At 43.4% G+C, this 21,175-nt stretch overlaps 1 protein-coding gene across 2 annotated transcripts in view; it reads right to left on the bottom strand.

Moving 5' to 3' along the window:
- SLC12A7 (solute carrier family 12 member 7) overlaps positions 1 to 21,175 on the bottom strand; it is a 277,582-nt gene that overhangs the window by 147,494 nt on the left and 108,913 nt on the right. For both annotated transcript variants that reach the window (XM_032803704.2, XM_032803706.2), the window contains exons 2-3: positions 14,698 to 14,792; positions 1,078 to 1,200 (exon numbers count right to left, since the gene is read on the bottom strand). In XM_032803704.2, coding sequence (XP_032659595.1) covers positions 1,078 to 1,200; positions 14,698 to 14,792 — 218 coding nt within the window. The remainder of the gene's footprint in view (positions 1 to 1,077; positions 1,201 to 14,697; positions 14,793 to 21,175) is intronic.

Below are 21,175 nucleotides of genomic sequence, written 5' to 3'. Positions count from 1 at the left end.
TTTACAGTGCATATATTTGTAATCAAAAATAATAATATAAAGTGAGCACTGTGCACTTTGTATTCTATGTTGTAATTGAAATCAATATTAAAAATGTAGAAAAACATCCAAAAATATTTAATAAATTTCACTTGGGTATTCTATTGTTTTAAGTGTGATTAATCGCAATTAATTTTTTTAATCGCAATTAATTTTTTGCGTTAATTGTGTGAGTCAACTGCGATTAATTAACAGCCCAAATAATTTATTAAGATGTTTTCTATCACCAGCTTAACCACTTTGTGCATTGTGCCCCTTTCCCCTACCTTTAGTCAGTTTGTCTTTTAAGCTACATCTACACAGCAGCTGGGAGCATGCTTCCCAGCACAGGTAAACAGACACACACTAGTTCTGATCAAGTTAGCATACTAAAAATAGCAACATGGCTGAGGCAGAATGGGTGGTAGCTCAGTCTGGCCACCTGAGTACAAACCTGCCTGATCCCTGGGTACATACTCAGGTGGCTAACCAAGGCTGCCATGGCCATAATGCTATTTTTAGCAGGCTAGCTCAAGCAGAGCTAGTGCATGTCTAACTATCCATTCTAGGAAGCACCGTCCCAGCTGCCATCTAGACAAGCTCTTAGGGTATTTTTACACTACAAATGCTAAAGCAGCACAGCTACAGCTGCACTACTATAGTGCAGACACTCACTACATCAAAGGAAGGGGATCCTTCATCAATGTAGTAAATCAACCTCTCCAAGCAGCGCTAGCTAGATCGACAGAAGAATTGTTCCATCAACCTAGCATTTTCTATACGAGGGTTAGGTCGGTATAGCTATGTCTCTCGGGATTTTTCACACTCCTGAGAGATTTAGCTATGCCAATGTAAATTCCTACATTGCATCAGGTGCAAATTTTTTCACAGCCCTGAGTGATGTAGTTAAGCTGACCTAACTTTGTAGTGTAGACCAGCCGAAAAAGGATTAACTGTTCAGGACAGGAACCATGTCTTCCTGATGTTTACACAATGACTAGCATTGTAATGAAAATACTACATAATAACAATAATTATAATTTTCAAAAGTTTAGATACCTTGATTTCTTTTCGTTTGCTGTCTTCATCTGCTTCATGTTCTACCACTCCCTGAGTCAGATTGGTATAATTTGCTATCTTATTAAGAAGAGATGATACCATGGGGTTGCTATCCATTTCTTCCTGTTGAGATTTTGGAAAATGTTAATATACAGCAATATTTAATAGTAAATAGAAACACATTTTAAAACATTAGCCATTTCATGTCAAGTTTTCAAATGTTCACATGCCAAATGCTGATCAATTGTAATACAGAACCTATCGCCACAAAATCTAGCCAATTATTTACTAGCAAAATTTCTGAAGCTTCTTTGGGTGTACAGTGTGTACAATGCCACAAAATAAAAATTGTGACACTTCGTTTCCTAATTCAGAGTATTTTATATTATGTGATGGGGGCGGAATGAACAATTAAGTTTTGTTCAATTAATAGAAAATGTAATTCCTATTTGGAAATTTATCTTCTTACATAAGTCTGCAATGAACTATTAGGTAACAATCCCACAAAGAGACAGCTCACTGAATAAAAGTTTTGGTCCCAAATGCCTCACCCTAATATATATAACTCTGCTTTAACAATTTTTTGGGGGGGGGTGGGTAAGTGAAGTTTTCTTTTACATAACAGAGCTTTCCTCTCACTGTACACTTCTGGGAGAAGGAAAATCCTATATTCAGTCATTAAAAAACACAGTAATCTTCAGATAAGGTCTTGCTACAAAACCCCCAGAAGAATATTAGCTTAGAATTAAAAACAAAAATCACAAAAACTTATGAAAACCAGAATATGCAAATTTAAGGTGCTACTTCAGACATAGCCTAGGCACACAGCCTAAATTTGGTCTTTTTGCTTGCCAGACTTTATTTTTCTTTTGGGAATATTTGTCTAAACTTAGAAAATAATTGTTGGAAATCCTCTACTGAATTTGTGAAGAGAGAAATAATGATAAGGACAGATCAGCTGTATAGAATGATGTAGATTGCATGGTAAACTGGTTCAATGAGCTTTAATACATCTAAATGCAAGGTTAGTCATCTAAGAACCAAGAATATAGGTCACAACTTATTAGACGGGGAAGTGTATTCTGAAAAGCAGTGATTCTGAAAAGGACTTGGGGGTCATGTTGGATAATGAACTGAACATAAGTTGGCAGTATGCTATGGGGGCTAAAAAACGGCAAATGAATTCCTTGAAAGTATAATCAGGAGATTATAGTGTTTCAGAAGTAGGGAGGTATTGTTACCACTGTATATGGCATAAATGAGAATTCCACTTGAATAATGTGTCCAGATCTGGTGCCCATCCTTTAAAAAAGGGTAACGACAAACTGAAAAGGGTTCAAAAGAGTTACAATAATTATTTGAGGCTTGAAAAATATTCCTTAGAAGGAGAGACTAAACAAGCTCAATCTATTCAGCTTAACTAAGTAAAATTTAAGGGTTATTTCATCTCAAACTGGAAGTACCTATATAGGGAAAAGATTTTTAAAAGGAGATGGCTATTTATCAAACACAGACACAAAAAGTTTGAATATTAAAAGATGAAGCTAAACTAATTCAGGCTAGAAATAAGACATACATAGTGATGGTAATTTAGAATCATAGAAGATTAGAGTTGGAAGAGACCTCATGAGGTCATCTAGTTCAACTCCCTACTCAAAGCAGGACCAACCCCAACTAAATCATCCCAACCAGGGCTTTTTAAACTGGGCCTTAATAACCTCTAAGGATAGAGATTCCACCACCTCCCTAGGTAACCTTTCCAGTGCTCTACCATCCTACTGGTGAAATAGTGTTTCCTAATATACAACTGGAATTTGAGACCATTGCTCCTGGTTCTGTCGCCTGCCGTCACTGAGAACAACCTAGCTCTATCCTCTTTGGAACCCCTCTTCAAGTAGTTGAAGGCTGCTACCAAATACCACCTCTCCCACTCTTCTCCTCTGCAGACTAAATAAGCCCAATTCCCTCAGCCTCTCCTCATAAATCATGTGCCCCAGCCCCCTGATCATTTTTGTTGCCCTCTGCTGGATTCTCTCCAATTTGTTCACATCTTTTCTGTAATAGGATGCCCAAAACTGGACACAATACTTCAGATGTGGCCTCATCAATGCTGAATAGAGGGGAATAATCACTTCCCTTGATCTTCTGGCAATGCTCCTACTAATGCAGCCCAATATGCCGTTAGCCTTCTTGGCAACAAGGGCACACAGCTGACTCATATCCAGAGTCTTGCCCACTGTAATCCCCAGGTCCTTTACTGCAGAATTGCTGCTTAGCCAGTCAGTCCCCAGCCTGTAGCAGTGCATGATATTCTTCTATCCTAAGTGCAGGACTCTGCATTTATCCTTGTTGAACCTCATCAGATTTCTTTTGGCCCAATCCTCCAATTTCTCTAGGTCACTCTGGATCCTAGGCCTACCTTCCAGTGTATCTACTTCTCCCCCCACCTTAGTGTCATCTGCAAACTCGCTGAGGGTGCAATCTATCCCATCATCCAGATAATTAATGAAGATGTTGAAAACAACCGGCCCCAGGACTGACCCCTGAGGCACTCCACTTGATACTGGCTGCCACCTAGACATCAAGCCATTAATTGCTACCCGTTGAGCCCGATGATCTAGCCAGCTTTCTATCCACCTTATAGTCCATTCATCCAATCAATACTTCTTTAACTTGCTGGCAAGAATACTGTGGAACACCGTATCAAAAGCTTTGCTAAAGTCAAGGTATAATGTCAGAGTGATTGAAGTCTGCAGGAGATCCAGGGCCTGGGATCTGGAAACTTCTGTTAGTTGTCCAAAGAAAGCCTTATCTACCTCATTCTCCTGGTCTGGTGATCTACTGAAGATGCCCACCCCAACATCAGCCCTGTTGCTCTCACCTCTAAATATAACCCAAAGACTCTCAACAGGCTTTTCTCCAGTTTCATACTGGAGCACTGAGAGATCATACTGCTCTCTTACATACAGTGTAAATCCTCCACCTTTTCTCTCCCGCCTGTCCTTCCTGAATAGTTTATATCATCCATGACAGTGCTCCAGTCATGTGAATTACTCCATCAAGTCTCCGTTATTCCAATCACATCATAGTTCCTTGACTGTGCCAGGACTTCCAATTCTTCCTGCTTGTTTCCCAAGTTTCTTGCATTCATTTACAGGCACCTAAGATAACGAGCCAATTCCCCTACTTTCTCAGTATGAATCAGGAGGTCTCTCCAGTTGCATCCTCCTCCTCGTTTTTCTTACTGGTATCCCACTTCCCCACTTACCTCAGGGCTTAAGTGTCCATCACCCGGTGAAAGCTCTCCTCACTAGGTGAGCAAGCCTGCCTGCGAAGATGCTCTTCCCTCTCTTTGTTAGGTGGATCCCATCTCTTCCTAGCAATCCTTCTTCCTGGAACAACATCCCATGGTTGCAGAATACAAAGCCCTCTCTCTGACACTACCTGTGTAACCACACATTTACTTCCACAATTTGATGGTCCCTACCTGGGCCTTTTCTTTCAACAGGGAGGATGGATGAGAACATGACTTGCATCTCAAACTCCTTTTATCCTTCTTCCCAGAATGACACAGTTTGCAGTGACCCACTCAAGGTCATGCTTGGCAGTATCATGGGTGTCCACATGGAGAAGCAGGAAGGGGAGCAGCCCAAAGGCTTGATCAGTCTCAGCAGACACATCCTGAATTCTAGCTCCAGGCAAGCAGCACACTTCTGGAGTTTCCTGGTCAGTATGACAGATGGATGACTCCATCCCCCTTAGTAGGGCATCCCTGACTACCACCACCTGTCTCCTCCTCTTAGGAGTGGCGGTCAGGGAACCCCCATCCCTAGGACAATTAATCCCATGCCTTCCGGTCAATGGGGTCTCCTTCTGATCCCTTCTCTCAGATGACTCTTCCAATCATTCTCCTCCATAGTACCTGTGCAGAGAGCCTGAAAACAGTTTCTTAGCTCTATCTGCATTGGGAGTACATGGCTTCTCCTCTCTCCTCTTCTGGAGGTCACATGCTGCCAATTTTCTTCCCCGTTCTGCACTGCCCTCTTTGATTCTTCAGCATGCTGTGCCTGCAGTGCCAAATGCTGATCTCTATCCAGAAAGCCTTCATTTTCTCTGATGCAATGTAGGGTTGATAATTGGGTCTCTAGTCCTTTAACCTTCTCCTCCATTGGAACAACTTACCATCACTTGCCCATTACTTTAAATCAAGATTGAATGTCTTTCTAAAAGAGATTCTGTACCTCAAAACTGAAGTTATAAGCTTGAGACAGGAATCACTATGTGAAATATTATAGCCTACATATGTAGGAGGTCAGACTAGAATAGATGATCCTAACAATCTTAAAATTCTATGATTCTACTAAATGCTAGTCTCTTTAATTATCAATGTTTAACTGAAAACAAAGAGTAGAGGTAGCTCATTGAGCTCAGTGCAATCTCTGTCAAACAATGCATCCCATATCAATGTTTCCACCCAGGCCACACTGAGAGTATTGATGATTTGTAAGAGTATGAATTGGATTGGCATACAGAAAATGAAATAGTAAGGAAGCAGATTGGGCTGTGATCCTGTTAAGTAAAAGTCATTTCTAAGAGCCCTGTAATCCAACGTCCCTTTGATGCATTAAAGCTGTTTAGTGAGGCCTCAGACACAGCAATAAGGTAAGTTTCAAACCAGATCAAACTCCCTATAGGAAAAATTTTTTCCTCTCTTTCCTTGGGGCAAGAGCTATGAAGACAATGGTATGGATCAAAAGCAGCCCTTTTGCTCATTCTCTTCATCTACAGGGCAAAGGGTTAATTCTTAGCATCCTCCTGAGGTTCCAAACATAAGCAGTTTCTCTAGCTCCTCCGCCAGTAAACAAAAGCTAGCCAGTCTATATCTTCTCTCTTATTGGGAACAGGTTTGAAAGACTACACCCAGTGTGGACTAAAACTACTGAGGACAAATTGTATTTTATATGATACAATGTAGCTACTATTCACATTTCGTGTTCCTTCCTTAATTTTCTTTGCTCTCTCCCAATACACATCTCTTTGGGACTCTTTCAATATCTTCTTGACTGCGTGCAATTTCACCTGTCCCGCCTTGAGAGGGTACCTATTTCAGATTTACTGGGCCAAGGTATTCAAACATAGGATCCTAAAATTAGGAATTTAAATCCATAAATAAGTGACTGGGTTTTTAAAAACACAAAGCACTCAGAAGCTTCCACTGAAGTTAATGGAAGTCTACATATGGATTTAGAATCCTAATTTTAGAATCCTATGTTTGAAAACCATAGCCTTGGATTCCCAAAAGAGGATGGGCACACACACTCAGATCTAGACTGATCTCCTTTGTAATCAGCAGTAAGATTCTGGGTGGAGTACCTCTCTCAATCAAGAAAATCTAGAAATGACTATTTCTGTGAGCTACAAATCTCCAAAACGCACATTGGAATGTCTCAATACATTATTTCCTCTTTGTACTTCATAGTGGAGAACCTGTGTTTGCAAGATGTCGCCCTTCCTTTGGTCCTTCCTTTAGTCTACTTTTGAACTATAATGTGGATAGAAAGCTGGCTAGATTTTCGGGCTCAACGGGTAGTGATCAACGGCTCAATGTCTAGATGACAACTGGTATCAAGTGGAGTGCCCTAGGGGTTGGTCCTGGGGCCGGTTTTGTTCAATACCTTCCTTAATGATCTGGATGTCAGAATGGATTGCACCCTTAGAAATTTCTCTGATGATACTAGCTGGGGGGAGAGGTAGATATGCTGGAAGGTAGGGATGGGGTCCAGAGTGACCTAGACAAATTGGAGGGTTGGGCCAAAAAAAAATCTGATGAGGTTCAACAAGGACAAGTGCAGAGTCCTGCACTTAGGATGGAAGAATCCCATGCACTGCTACAGGCTGGGTATCGATTGGCTAAGTGGCAGTTCTGCAGAAAAGGAACTGGGGATTATAGTGAATGAGAAGCTGTATATAAGTCAGCAGTGTGCCCATGTTGCCAAGAAGGCTAATGGCATATTGGGCTACATTAGTAGGCACATTGCCAGCAGACTGAGGGAAGTGATTATTCCTCTCTATTTGGCAATGGTGAGGCCACATCTGGAGTATTGCATCCAGTTTTGGGCCCCCCACTACAGAAAAGATGTGAACAAATTGGAGAGAGTCCAGCAGTGGGCAAGAAAAAGGATTAGGGGGCTGGAACACATGACTTATGAGGAGAGGCTGAGGGAACTGGGGTTATTTAGTCTGCAGAAGAGAAGACTGAGGGGGGATTTGATAGCAGCCTTCCAGTACCTGAAGGGGAATTCCAAAATGAATGGAGCTTGGCTGTTCTCAGTGGTGGCAGATGATAGAACCAAGAGCAATGGTCTCAAGTTGCAGTGGGGGAGGTCTAGATTGGATATTAGGGAAAACTATTTCACTAGGAGGGTGGTGAAGCATTGGAATGGATTACCTAGAGAGGTGGTGGAATCTCCATCCTTAGAGGTTTTTAAGGCTCAGCTTGATAAAGCCCTGGGCTAGTATGATTCAGTTAGTGTTGGTACTGCTTTGAGCAGGGTACTGGACTAGATGACCTCCTGAGGTCCCTTCCAACCCTGATATTCTATGGTTCTATGATCATGCCTTTGGAATGGTGGCTGAGAATGGCAGACCATGCATAATCTTTGAATTGTCAGACTCAGAGGTAGTAAATATACAGAGAGAATTACATGAGAATGAAATATATTATACTTTGTGATAGTCATAAGTCTTGCTTCAGAATAGATCTACATTTTTACATACAGAAATAATTTACAGAACATTCAAACATATTTATTGTGTCATGCCCCTACCTTGAGAATTATCATCAGGCAAGGGAGTTTGAAACAAATAAAACAGCTGATGTTTAATAACTCTTTACTGCAGCTCCAATTGTCCCTAAGGCATATGCTTCCTCTTCTAAGAGACACTGAAAAGCAATATGTACCTCAGCTTCATCCAATTCATATCTTATGAAAAACCTTAATGGTGACTTCAGCAATGTTAATGTAGAATAACTCTCAAACTCAATAGACAAGAGAGTAGGAAGGTAGCAATAGGTTTTGCATAAAAGTGCAAGTGAAGCCTTCTCTCTTTTCTCTCTTATTTCTGTACTATTAAGGTTTTGTGGATAGGCTCAGTACCGATACAACCTTAACTGTCACTAATTAACCGTAAATGTCACTGAACAGTGGGTTTTTTTGTGTGTGTTAATTTATATATTAACTAGGGATGTCAATTAATTGCAGTTAACTCACGCGATTAACTCAAAACAATTAGCTGCAATTAAAAAAATTAATCGTGATTAATTGCACTTATAGCAATAGAATCCCAATTGAAATTTATTAAATATTTTTAGATGTTTTTTCTACTTTTTAAATATTGATTTCAATTGCAACACAGAATACAAAGTGCACAGTGCTCACTTTTTCAAACCCAATGTTCTATGATTCTATGACATGTTTCCATGCTGATAATTCTCATTAAAAAGATAATTCATTAATTAAATTTGTGACTGAAATCCTTGGGGGAGAGTTGTATGTCCCCATCTCTGTTTTTCCTGCATTCTGCCATAATATTTTATGTTATAGCAACGGATGATGACCCAGCACATGTTGTTCATTTTAAGAACACCTTCACTACAGATTTGACAAAACGGAAAGAAAGTACCAATGTGAGATTTCTAAAGATACCTCCAGCACTTGACCCAACGTTTAACACTCTGAAGTGCCTTCCAGAATCTGTGAGGGACGAGGTGTGGAGCATACTTTCACAAGTCTTAAAAGAGCAACGCTCCAATGTAGAAACTACAAAACCTGAACCACCGAAAAAGAAAATCAACCTTCTGCTGGTGGCATCTGGCTCAGATAATGAAAATGAACATGCGTCAGTCCTTACAGCTTTGGATCATTATTGAGCAGAACCCATCAGCAACATGGATGCATGTCCCCTGGAATGGTGACTGATTTTCTTTTTTGGTGGTTATGAATCATATGAATTATTAGTGCATCTGGCACATAAATATCTTGCAACACTGGCTACAACAGTGCCATGCGAACGCCTGTTCTCACTTTCAGATGACATTGTAAACAAGAAGCAGGCAGCATTATCTCCTGCAAATATAAACAAATTTATTCATCTGAGTGATTGGCTGGCCAAGAAGTAGGACTGAGTGGACTTGCAGGCTCTAAAATTTTACTTTCATGATAAAGAGATTGTACTACAGTACTTTATTAGGTGAACTGAAAAACACAATTTATTTGGTTTTTTTACAGTGCAAATATTTGTAATCAAAAATAAATATAAAGTGAGTACTATACACTTTGTATTCTGTGTTGTAATTGAAATCAATATATTTGAAAATGCAGAAAACATCCAAAAATATTTAAATAAATGGTATTCTATTAACAGGGTGATTAATCTCATGATTAATCATGATTAATTTTTTTTATTGCTTGACCACCCTAGTTGTAAATATATATCTGAATTAATATTGCATGAATCCAAATAATTCTCCTCACTTCTTTTAAAGTGCTTATTATTAAATAAAGCATGGCCTTCTTACTATACAGTTTTACATTAGGAAACAGAAACAGCTACAATGTGAAATAAATGATAAGTATACAATATAACTTATTATAACTAAGCCACATCCTATCAATAACCTTTTTGTTTCATAATTTTCCTGTCTTAGAAAAAGTCAAGCTTGCTTTGCTGTCTTATAGAGGTAGTATTAATGCTGACCATGATACTAATTAATGGCTTGATCCTGCTCCACTGAAGTCAATACAAGTGCCTAATTTTCAGCAAACACTGCTCTCATTGAATTCAATTACAGTTCTGAGTGCTCAACATATCATAATCTGGTCTTTAAAAAAATAACTTTGAAGTTTATTTCTATCTTTACATCTACTCATTTTAACAAATAATTGTGACGCTCTGCACCTCAGGAAAACACTCCCATGTACGTCATGGAGAGAATGCCTACACTCCAGTGCCTGCCAGGGAGAGAATTCTCCAGGTTGTTAGCTGCCAGCAGGTCACAGCTGAGCAAGTGACAAAACCGGTTCTATAAGCAAAGAGAAACGTATCCCAAAGGAGAGAACAGAGAAGGGGTAGGGAATCTCAGAAACTACTGAGGTGGGTGAGGATTCCTGTGACACTAACACAGAGAAGCAATGTACTTCCAAGTATAGGAAGGGCTGAGCAGCAGCGGCTCCAGACATCAGCACTCCAAGCGCATGCCTGGGGCGGCAAGCATTGGGGGGCATCCTGCTGGTCCCTGGGAGGGCAGCAGTCAGGCAGCCTTCCGCAGCTTGCCTGCAGGAGGTCTGCCAGTCCCGCGGATTTGCCAGCAATTGGCAACGGGTACACCGAAGCTGCAGGACTGGGGACCTCCCACAGGCAAGCCGCCTAAGGCAGCCTGACTGCTGGGCTTAGGGTGACAAAAAAGCTAGAGCCACCCCTAGGGCTGAGACTAGCTCCTTTCCAGTAGAAGGCAACATGCCCTCAGGCGCAGGGGCAGGAGAGGTGTTGTCAGTGATTAAGGAAACTGTTCCAGTTATTAGCTAGCAGAGTTCTGCAGCTGAACAAGAGAGAGAACCCTTCCTAAGAAGCACAGAGAAATGTTTTAGGAGGGGGCTGTCATAGTATACTTTCCTCAGTCTAAACCTTAGAGTCCAAAAATGAGGTACTAGCATGAAGTCCTCTAAGCTTAATTACCAGCTTAGATCTGATACGCTGCCACCAATCAGGATTCTGAGTACCTGATAAACTCTGGTCTCCCCAAAACCTTCCCTGGGGACCCCCAAGATCCAGACCCCCTGGATCTTAATACCAGGAAAGTAAACTCTTTCCCTCCCTAGTGCCTCTCCTAGGCTTTCCCTCCCTGGGTTACCCTAGAAGATCACTGGGATTCAACTCCTTGAATCTTAAAACAGAGGCTTTCCACCTCCACCTCTCCCCTCTCCCCCTCACCCAGAGGCAATACAGATTCAAGCTCCGTGAATCTAAACAAAGGGATACCCCCTTTTCCCCTCCCTTCTTTCTCCCTGTCTCCCACCACTTCCCTGGTAAGTACAGACTCAATTCCCTTGAGCCTCAACTGGGGAAAAAATCAAACAGGTCTTAAAAAGCAAAACTTTTAATAAAAAGAAAGAAAAAAAGTAAAAGTTATCTCTGTAATCTAGATGGTAAATATTACAGGGTCTTTCAGCTTATAGACAATGGAAAAAAGCCTTCTCCAGCAGAAATACAATTTAAAATACTTTCAGCCAAATACACATTAAAACTCTACCAGCCAGATACACAGTTGCAAATACAGAAACAATCAAAAGACTATAACCGCCTTTTTACTCAATACTCACTATTCTGAATATATAAGAGACTGTAGCAGGGAGATTGGCAGAAACCTGGTTGCGCCTCTAGTCCCTTCCAGAACTCAGAGAGAACAAAGCAAACCCCAAAACCCACAAACAAAGGCTTCCCTCCACCAAGATTTGAAAGTATCTTGTTTCCTGATTCAGGTGTTGCAGGTCACTGTTTGTCAACCCTTTACAGGTGAAAGAGACATTAACCCGTAGCTATCTGTTTATGACAGGGGCCCAGAGGAGAAAATTGGGGAAGGAATAGTGGGGGTACAGGAATGTCTCCTCACTAGTCACTTGGGGCAGGATGCCCAGGACACTAGGAGGATGGATGGGTCAGCATCTGTCCACCTAGGCACTAAGCCTGTGACCAGGGTTTTGAGAAGGAACTGTGTGACTGACCTCCTGGAGGGGAGCAGTCATACAGCTGACTTCTAGGGACAGAGAAAGGAGTGGCAGAGGTACCCCAATCCAGGTCCCAATTTTTCAGGATGCTATTTCTGATAAGTTTTTGAAAAGTCAGTGTGTCTCCTTATATCAAGATGCAGCTCCAACGCCTGTGATAACAGAGGAGTTGGGACCAGGAAATTGCCAGGTATTTGTGAAAATACAAATGGCCAAACTGACAGAGAGGGGGGTGCCTCCCCCCACACTTGTGAGACACAGAAAGCAATTATGGGAGAGCTGCTGGGAAAAGGTGCATCTGATTGAAGGGTAATCACACCTAGCCCAGAGAGCACAGATCACAGCCCTCTAGGGGGCAGAGAAGGACTCAGTGCTGGGAGGACGAAACACCAGGTAACCCCAAAAAGGGAGCTAGATTTTCTGCATACATACAGTCCTAGGGTTGGGAGACTGCTCCCAAAAGGGCCAGCCAATGTGCAGGATCCCCCTGAAAACCTCTCTTGCCAGACACTGAGGCACCAAAATTCCAGAAACATGATTAAATCAAGAGCCCACACAGAGGGGAACAATGGAGGGAAGGAAAAGCCAGTGACTGATTACATGGGACAGAGTCGAAGGACATCATGGGTAATGAACAAACTAACCTCAAACTACAGTATCTGAACAGAGGGCATAGTATCGTAAAGATATTTGTAAATGCACATTTGTGATAAAAAAATTAGTATTAATGTTAAGTTTTGGGGATAAGAATTTTGACACAGATGTTAAACCTTACGAAAATGCTAGTTGTCACAGGGTGTGGGGGAGTCAGGGCCCTGCACCCCGCACTTCCTGCAAATTACTGAGACTCTCAGCCAGCCAGTAAAACAGAAGGTTTATTAGACAACTGGAACACAGTCTAAAACAGAGCTTGTAGGTACAGATAGGTGACCAGACGTCTCAATTTTATCGGGATTGTCCCAATATTTACTTGTTTGTCCCGTGTCCCGACCGAACATCGGTCGGGAAGCAAATTGTCCCGATATTTTGCACTCCGGTGCACAGGCGGAGGGGGCTCATACCCTCAACTCAGCCCCGGTCCCAGCCCCGGCCCCACCCTGACTCCTCCCCTTCCTTACCTCATTGGATCCCTCCCCAAATCCCTGCCTCTTCTCCAAGCACGCCACATTCCTCCTCCTTCCCCCACCCTCCCAGGTTTGCACGAATCAGCTGTATGGTGGCACAAGCGCTGGGAGGGAGGGGGGAGTAGCAGGACGTGGCAGCCCACTCAGGGGAGGCGGAGGTGAGCTGATGCAGTGGGGAGCGGGGAGCTTATCACAGCAGAGAACCCATAAAAAACCTGGTTTACTGTATGTGAATGAGGAAACTGAAACATGCTGCATCATGGCCTTTATGGCTGGATGCCAAGAGAACTATAACACAAACTGCCTTCGAGCTAGCCAGTGACTAATCCTCTTGCAGTAAACTAAGAGGGGAGGTGTAACGCTCTGTACCTCAGAGGGAACACCCTACACCCACTTGTTCATCTTTAAAAAAACGGTGTGGTATCCAATGCAAAGTTTGTCATGTTGGATGTCTTTGGAAGGCTCATGATGCACTGAGCATGATTGTTATAGTGATGTTACAGTAATTGTTACAGTAATGTTATAGGTTATAATTTCATGTATATAGTTATGCAGCTGAAAATGTATCCTCATGGCTCAAAGCAAGCCTAGGCAAAAACTCTCCAAGAACAGAGAGGTATCTCACACCTCATCAGGGCATGTATGGGGCAAACCCAGCCCACACTCACAGGAACAAAGGATGCTGGCCTAGGCAACAACAAACGGATCAGTTGGACTCTGAGTGAGTCACTCCCCTTCCTTTGGTCAGTTTGGGACTGCGATAAGGTAATGCTCACCTGACTCTGAAGGGGAGAGGGGCAAAGCCAAGAGGGAAGAAAGAACATGATAAAAGGGAGAGACGTTTGCCATGCTCTTCCTCTCTCTTCTATCTACATCTGCAGACACCACACCAAGCGACTGAACACTGATCATAGGGGAGAGTCTGGCTGAAGAGCAACCAGCCAGCCTGTGGTGAGAAGCATCTAAGTTTGTAATGACATTGAAAGTGTTTTGCTTTTATTTCATTTGACCAAATCTGACTTATGTTTTGACTTAAAATCTATCTTTATAGTTAATAAATATATTTCTTTATTCTACCTGAAGCAGTGTGTTTGGTTTGAAGTGTGACAGAGACTACTTTTGGGATAACAAGCCTGGTACATATCAATTTCTTTGTTAAATTGACGAACTACATAAGCTTGCAGTGTCCAGTGGGCATAACTTGATACAGATGGAGGTTCCTAAGGTTGTGTCTGGGACCGGAGGCATTGGCTAGTGTCATTTGGTTGCACAATCCAAAGAGTAGCTTACATGCCAGAGACTGTGCGTGAACAGCCCAGGAGTGGGGACTCTCACAGCAGAGCTGGGTAAGGCTGGCTCCCAGAGTCAAGAATTGGACTGGCCTAGCAGATCACCGGTCCAGGAAACGCCAGAGGGGAACGTCACACTAATTTGCTTATCAAATAAATTATGACGTGGTCAAGGTAAGAAAGTTTCTAATCAAAATTAATTAAAATTAAAAGTGATTTTTGATTAGACTTAAAAACATTAACACAATCTCATGGAAACCAAACAATTAAAAGAAAACAATTATGTTTACACATCCTGTAAACAGATTTCTAGTATACAGAGAGCTGCAATTGTTTTTACTTTTCTCACTCTCTAAAAATAACCTGAAATTGCTCTATAATTTAATCATCAAAATAAGTTATTTTAAAAATTCTGAAAGTTACCTCAAAGAGAGCCATGTTTTTCCCTTCATAGATATTTCCTCTGTCCATCTCGGCACTGTTAATAAATGGGCTACTTTCCTTCGGAATCCCATCTCCTGGTGGAAAATAAGAAATGGTTAGAAACAAAGGAAGCTGAAATGCCTACCTCAGAAAAATTGTTGAAACTTAGAAACAGGCTCATTAGCCCATTTTTTCCCCTTATGAAGCCTCTGTGTTGACCTAACTCATACTAAGAATAGCCAGACCAGTTCACTGATTAACTTAGCTAGCCTTTGAAGCCAGGTAAGAAATGTGGACAAAAAATTTGTTAATATTAGGGTTGTCAAGCAATTAAAAAAAATAACCACAATTAATCACAATTAATTAGGCTGTTAAACAACAATAGAATACCATATATGTAACTATTTTTGGATGTTTACTACATTTTCAAACATATTAATTAAAATTACAACACAGAATACAAAGTGTACAGTGCTCACTTTATATTTATTTTTATTACATATATTTGCCCTGTAAAAAAACAAAAAAATGTATTTTTCAATTCACCTAATAAAAGTACTGTATTGCATTCTCTTTATCATGGAAGTTGAACTTACAAATGTAGAATTATGTAAAAAAAACTGCATTCAAAAATAAAACAATATAAAACTTTAGAGCCCACAAGTCCTCTCAGTCCTACTTCTTGGTCAGCCAATCACTCAGACAAACAAGGTTGGTTACAATTTACAGGAGATAATGCTGCCTGCTTCTTGTTTACAATGTCACCTGAAAGTGAGAACAGGCATTCGCATGGAAATGTTGGAGCTGGCATTGCAAAATATTTATGTACCAGACAGGGCTGGTGTAACCACTAGGCAAACTAGGCAGTCGCCTAGGGCACCAAGGTTTGGGAGCGCCAAAAATAGTGCATAAAATTTTTTTTTACACTATTGCTCCCGGCCGGGGGACGGGCTGCTCACAGCCATGTTAGCACCTACCTCTGTGGGCGTCCTCTGCAACTGTGGGCCCCACCACCTCTCTCTGCTGCACCCCACATCATTGCCCACCCACATCCCCCCACCAACAGCCTGGAGTTGCCTTCTCCCCGAGCTCCCGGCTGCCGCATCACTCCCTAGCCTGCTCCCTCTGGCTCTGGCAGTCCCAAGGGCTGCCAGCTGCAGATTGGAGCGGGTGACATCATCAACCTGCCAGCAGCTGGCCCTATTCTGGGGCAGCTCCAGACCCCAGCACACCAAGCGCGTGCTTGGGGCGGCAAGCTGCGGGGGGCGCTCTGTCGGCACCGCGAGGGTGGCAGGCAGGCTGCCCTCGGCGGCTTGCCTGTGGAGGGTCCGCTGGTTCCGCGGCTTCAGCGGACCTCCCACAGGCGCCTGCGAGAGGTCCTCCGAATCCGCGGGATCAGTGGACCCTCCGCAGGTAAGCCACAGAAGGCAGCCTGCCTGCCGTGCTTGGGGTGGTAAAATTCCTAGAGCCACTCCTGGCCCTATTGACAGCAATGCAGTGGCGGGAGGGGGGCTGGGAGTGGGGGAAAGGAAAAGGAGACCATGGCCACCAGTCCACCTGCAGGGGTGGATCACGGCCCTGCCAGAGGATACAGGGTTAAAGAGCCGCAAAAGTGTAACCATCCTCAGCATGTGCCACCTTCCAAGGCTTCATCCCCATCCATCCCTGCAGCCCTCTAGAGCCCTGTAGGGAGGCGCCCTGGCTCCCCGTTGTGCCTGAGGGGGACGAGCCAGAACAGGTGCCTCAGTGGGAGGAGCCACTGCCGCCTGTCCCCGCCCCCGGAAGTCAAGGGGCGGGACAGGAAGTATAAAAGCCCGGCCCCAGCGCTCAGTTAGCAGCAGGCTGCCGAAGAGGACAGACACTGAGGCCCGAGCTTCCGCTGGGCCCAGCTTGCCCTGTGCTCGCTACCCGGAGGAGCGCTGGCCGGACCTGCCTCGTGCCCGGTATCCAGAGGAAAGCTGGCCGGACCTGCCTCATGCCCGGTATCTGGAGAAAAGCTGGCCGGACCTGCCCCGTGCCCCGTATCCGGGGGACCACCAGCCTGACCTGCCCTGCACTCGCTATCCGGAGGAGCTGCCGGAGCATCCCGCCACCCAGTATCCAGAGGAACCCATGGTCTGGGACCTGCTGGACAATGCCAGTGGAGGACAGGTACCTGGAGAAGGGGAAACTGGAAGTGGCCCAGGGGTAGCCGACCCCAGTCTGGCTCCTGGGGACCCTGAACCAATGTCAGTGTGTTGCGGCCAGGATTCCCCACTGACTGCAGCGAACCCTTGCTGCTGCTAGGGCCCCAGGCTGGGACGCAGTGGAGTGGGAGGGCCTGCGTCCCCCCTGCCACCCGTCCAAGGGTGGCAGATTCCCCCTCTCCCTGGCCTGAGGAGGCCTTCTGTATAGACTCACTGTTTGTACTGTGTTTGCTCAGCCCCTTGCTGAAGGAGCTAAGCCTGAACTATTTACTGCCCCGCTCTGCCCAAGGGCCTGGGCTTAGATACTGTGTTTGCTCAGCCCCTTGCTGAAGGAGCTGAGCCTGAACTATTTACTGCCCCGCTCTGCCCAAGGGCCTGGGCTTAGATACTGTGTTTGCTCAGCCCCTTGCTGAAGGAGCTGAGCCTGAACTATTTACTGCCCCGCTCTGCCCAAGGGCCTGGGCTTATAGACTGTGTGCTTATCCGCCCCGTTGGAGGGCCGGGACTCTGCCTTGTTTACAGACCCTTTATTCCCTCAACCCCTGCCGAGGGGTTCGGACTCCACGAACTGCTGTGTGTAAGGAGGCCCTCTGGCTCCCCACCGCGCCTGAGGGGGACGAGCCCCAGCACGACCGGCTTACACGCCCCATTTTGGGGAAACTGAGGCAGAGAACAGTGACATGACTTGCCCAAGATGACCTGGGGAGTCCTTGTTGGAGTCCTGCTTTGAACATAGGAGATTGAGGCTCCTAGTTCTGCGCTGACTCAGAGCATTAGACCAGAGGCCTTCAAGCTCTGAGCTCTGCACCTGCCCACATAAAGTATTAATTTGTGATTCAGGGGCAGCACACTGCAAATTTTCAGTGAAGAAACACGGCTGTCTCAAGCCCTTATGGCTACAAGGAAAATCTTCCAAAGGTGATGGGCGTCTAGCCGACACAGTTCTGTCTGCCTGAGTCTGCAGCCAGCCTGGGACAACTGCTCTAGCAAATGCGGCAGTAACTGTTAAGTCTTATTATGACACCATCAGAGCCAGATTTTCATGTAACTTGGGTGACCAGTTGCATGGTGCACAACCACTGCAAGTGTGTGAGCAACTCAGGTTAAGTGCAGCTGAACCCTGGGCAGGCTGCAGCACCCAAGAGATTTTTGTTCTCCCACTGAATGACAGCAGATGCATAGTAACTTTAAAAGGTAGAAGTTTAGTGACCACATTAGGGCCATATCCTCCCCACTCCCAGCACTGGGCCAACTGCCCCTCATTGTTCTCCTGATTACTTATATTGTTATTGATGGGAGATCTGCTGTGGATTGAAGAGTGTATATGGACCTGCCTTTACAGGCTCAGTTCTGGCCCAGCATTTGAAATAAATTGCCCTTAGTTTCAGAAGTACTGAGAACCCTGGAGTTCCCACAGACATCAGGGGAACTGTAGGTGCTCAGCATCTCTGAAAATCAGGCCCAGAATGACACTGACGCCTCTGCCCTGGGCCAGAACTCTGTGAGTAAGGGGCTTCAGCAGCGATTGGAATGGGGCAGAGTAAAGCAACCAGGACGGTCATGATGGAGGCTGGAACTCTGTCCTCACCTCACACCTGTGGGGAAGACAGGCCTTCAGACAACCCCTCCAGCCTGCATTGCACTTTCCAGCCCAGGACCAAGGAACCATTTCACACCTTAGCGCTGGGGGGAGCTGAAGCCCAGAACGGAGAAGTAACTTGCCTGAAGTCATCCAGTGAGTTGGTGCCAGGGTAGAGAATAGAAGCCAGATCCTGACTCTCAGCTCTGTGCTCTGATCCCCAAAGCAGCCCTTTCCAGATCCATGTGCAGGTGACCCAAGGCCATTTATTTTCATTAAATATGTATATTAAATAATGAAATTAATAAATTTTCAAGCCGAACGTGTATTAATTCTAACGAACAATGCCACATTATGCAGTATTCATTTCTGAAAGTTTATAATAAGCGATGCTCCGGGGGAGGGGAGGGAGAGGGGAGGCGCAAGGTGGAAGTTTCGCGTAGGACGCAAAATATCCTTGCACTGGCCCTGGTGCCAGATGCGCTAAAGATTCATATGTCCCTTCATGCTTCAACCACAATTCCACAGGACATGCTTCCATGCTGATGATGGGTTCTGCTTGAAAACGATCCAAAGTGGTGTGGACTGACGCATGTTCATTTTGGTTATCTGAGTCAGATGTCACCATTAGAAGGTTCATTTTCTGTTTTGGTGGTTTGGGCTCTGTAGTTTCCGCATCAGTGTGTTGCTCTTAAGACTTCTAAAAGCATGCTCCACACCTCATCCCTCTCAGATTTTGAAAGGCACTTCAGATTCTTAAACCTTGGGTCGCGTGCTGGAGCTATTTTTAGAAATCTCACATCTGTACCTTCTTTACATTTTGTCAAATCGGCTGTGAAAGTGTTCCGAAAACGAACATGTGCTGGGTCAAAATCCGAGACTGCTATAACATGAACTATACGCAGAATGAAGGTAAAACAGAGCAGGAGACATACAATTCTCTCCCCAAGGAGATTTTAATATAATTGACTCATTTAATTGACACATAATTTTTTTAACAAGCATCATCAGCATGGAAGCATGTCCTCTGGAATGGTGGCCAAAGCATGAAGGGGAACATTTAGCATATCTGGCAAAAATGCATGGCATGTATAATATCCTTGCAATGCCAGCTACAAAAAGTGGCCATATGAATGCCTGTTCTACGTCAGCTGAGCATCTGCGTTATAAGAAATGGAGCAGAGATCAGTAATCATCGCACTTTTCAATGCCACTTAGTGTTTAGTATCTTAGCAATTGGTTTTAAGATAAGAAGATAGGATGAGAGTGGGACTTAAGGTACTCCCGAAAGTTTGTATACTGTTTGATGTTATTGATGTCTTGTTATGTAAACCCAAAAAGGTGCATGTGTATTATACTTTCACAATAAAAGAGATTGTCCGTTTCAGATATTGTTATTTTTCAAATTCATCATACTATTCTTTTTTTATCATTTTTACAGTGCATATATTTGTAATCAAAAAATAATTGAAAGTGAACTTGCATTTTTGTATTCGTGTTTGGCAATTGAATCATATTAAACGTAGAAAAACATCTAAAAATATTTTAATAATTCAATTGGGATTCTATTGCTATAAGTGCGATTAATCAGATAATTTTTATTGCGCTATTGTTCTCGAAACATTTATCGGTGAGTTACCTTTAGCAGTATTTAATTGGGGAATCCCAGTTAAATATATTAAACACACAAAAACCCACTGTTCAGTGCACATTTCGGTAATTAGTGACAAGTTAAGTTGTATCGGTATGAGCCTATCCACACTTATAGTACAGAAAATAAGAGAGCACAAAGAGAGAAAGGCTCAACTTGCACTTTTAATCAAAAACCTTATTGCTTACTTCCTCACTCTCTCTTGTTCCTATTGAGTTTGAAGAGTTTATATCTACCATTAAATTGCATGAAGATCCCATTAAGGTTATTTCATAGATATGATTGGATGTAAGCTGAGGTGACATATTGCTTTCTCAGTGTTGGTCTTGAAGAGAAAGCATATGCCTTATGGGAAATTGGAGCTGCCAGAAAGAGTTATTAGAACCTATTCAAGCTGTTTTATAATTGTTTAACATTCGCCCTTCCATGATGAATATCTTCACAAGGATAGGGGCAATGACAGCATAAATATGTTTGAATGTTCTGTATTATTTCCTGTTGTAAAAATGTAGATCTATTCTGAAAGCAAGACTTATGACTATTCAAAGATTTCACATATTTCATTCTGCGGTAGATTCACTTGTATAATATTACTCCTCTGGTCCTGGCATTTCAGATTAAATGCATGGTCTGCATTCTTCATCCACCATTATTAAAGGCATATCTGATTAATTTCAATTGTCACTTGAACCGAAAAGAAATGAATGTTGTTAGTGAAATACGTAGGGGAGTTGTTGGCTAAGGAGGAAACTCTCAAAGAACAAGCGATAGCGGCTCAATTATTCACCACTGCTATGGAACTGTGAATATTGGACGTGTTCATTGTTCACAGAACTTTGTTTTAGGATCATAGAACCATAGAATATCAGGGTTGGAAGGGACCTCAGGAGGTCATCTAGTCCAGTACCCTGCTCAAAGCAGTACCAACACTAACTGAATCATACTAGCCCAGGGCTTTATCAAGCTGAGCCTTAAAAACCTCTAAGGATGGAGATTCCACCACCTCTCTAGGTAATCCATTCCAATGCTTCACCACCCTCCTAGTGAAATAGTTTTCCCTAA

The sequence above is a fragment of the Chelonoidis abingdonii genome, chromosome 2, assembly GCF_003597395.2.
Source record: "Chelonoidis abingdonii isolate Lonesome George chromosome 2, CheloAbing_2.0, whole genome shotgun sequence".
NCBI lineage: Eukaryota > Metazoa > Chordata > Testudines > Testudinidae > Chelonoidis > Chelonoidis abingdonii.
Note: the sequence above shows the minus strand (reverse complement) of the source record. Positions and strands in the feature narration are given on the sequence as shown.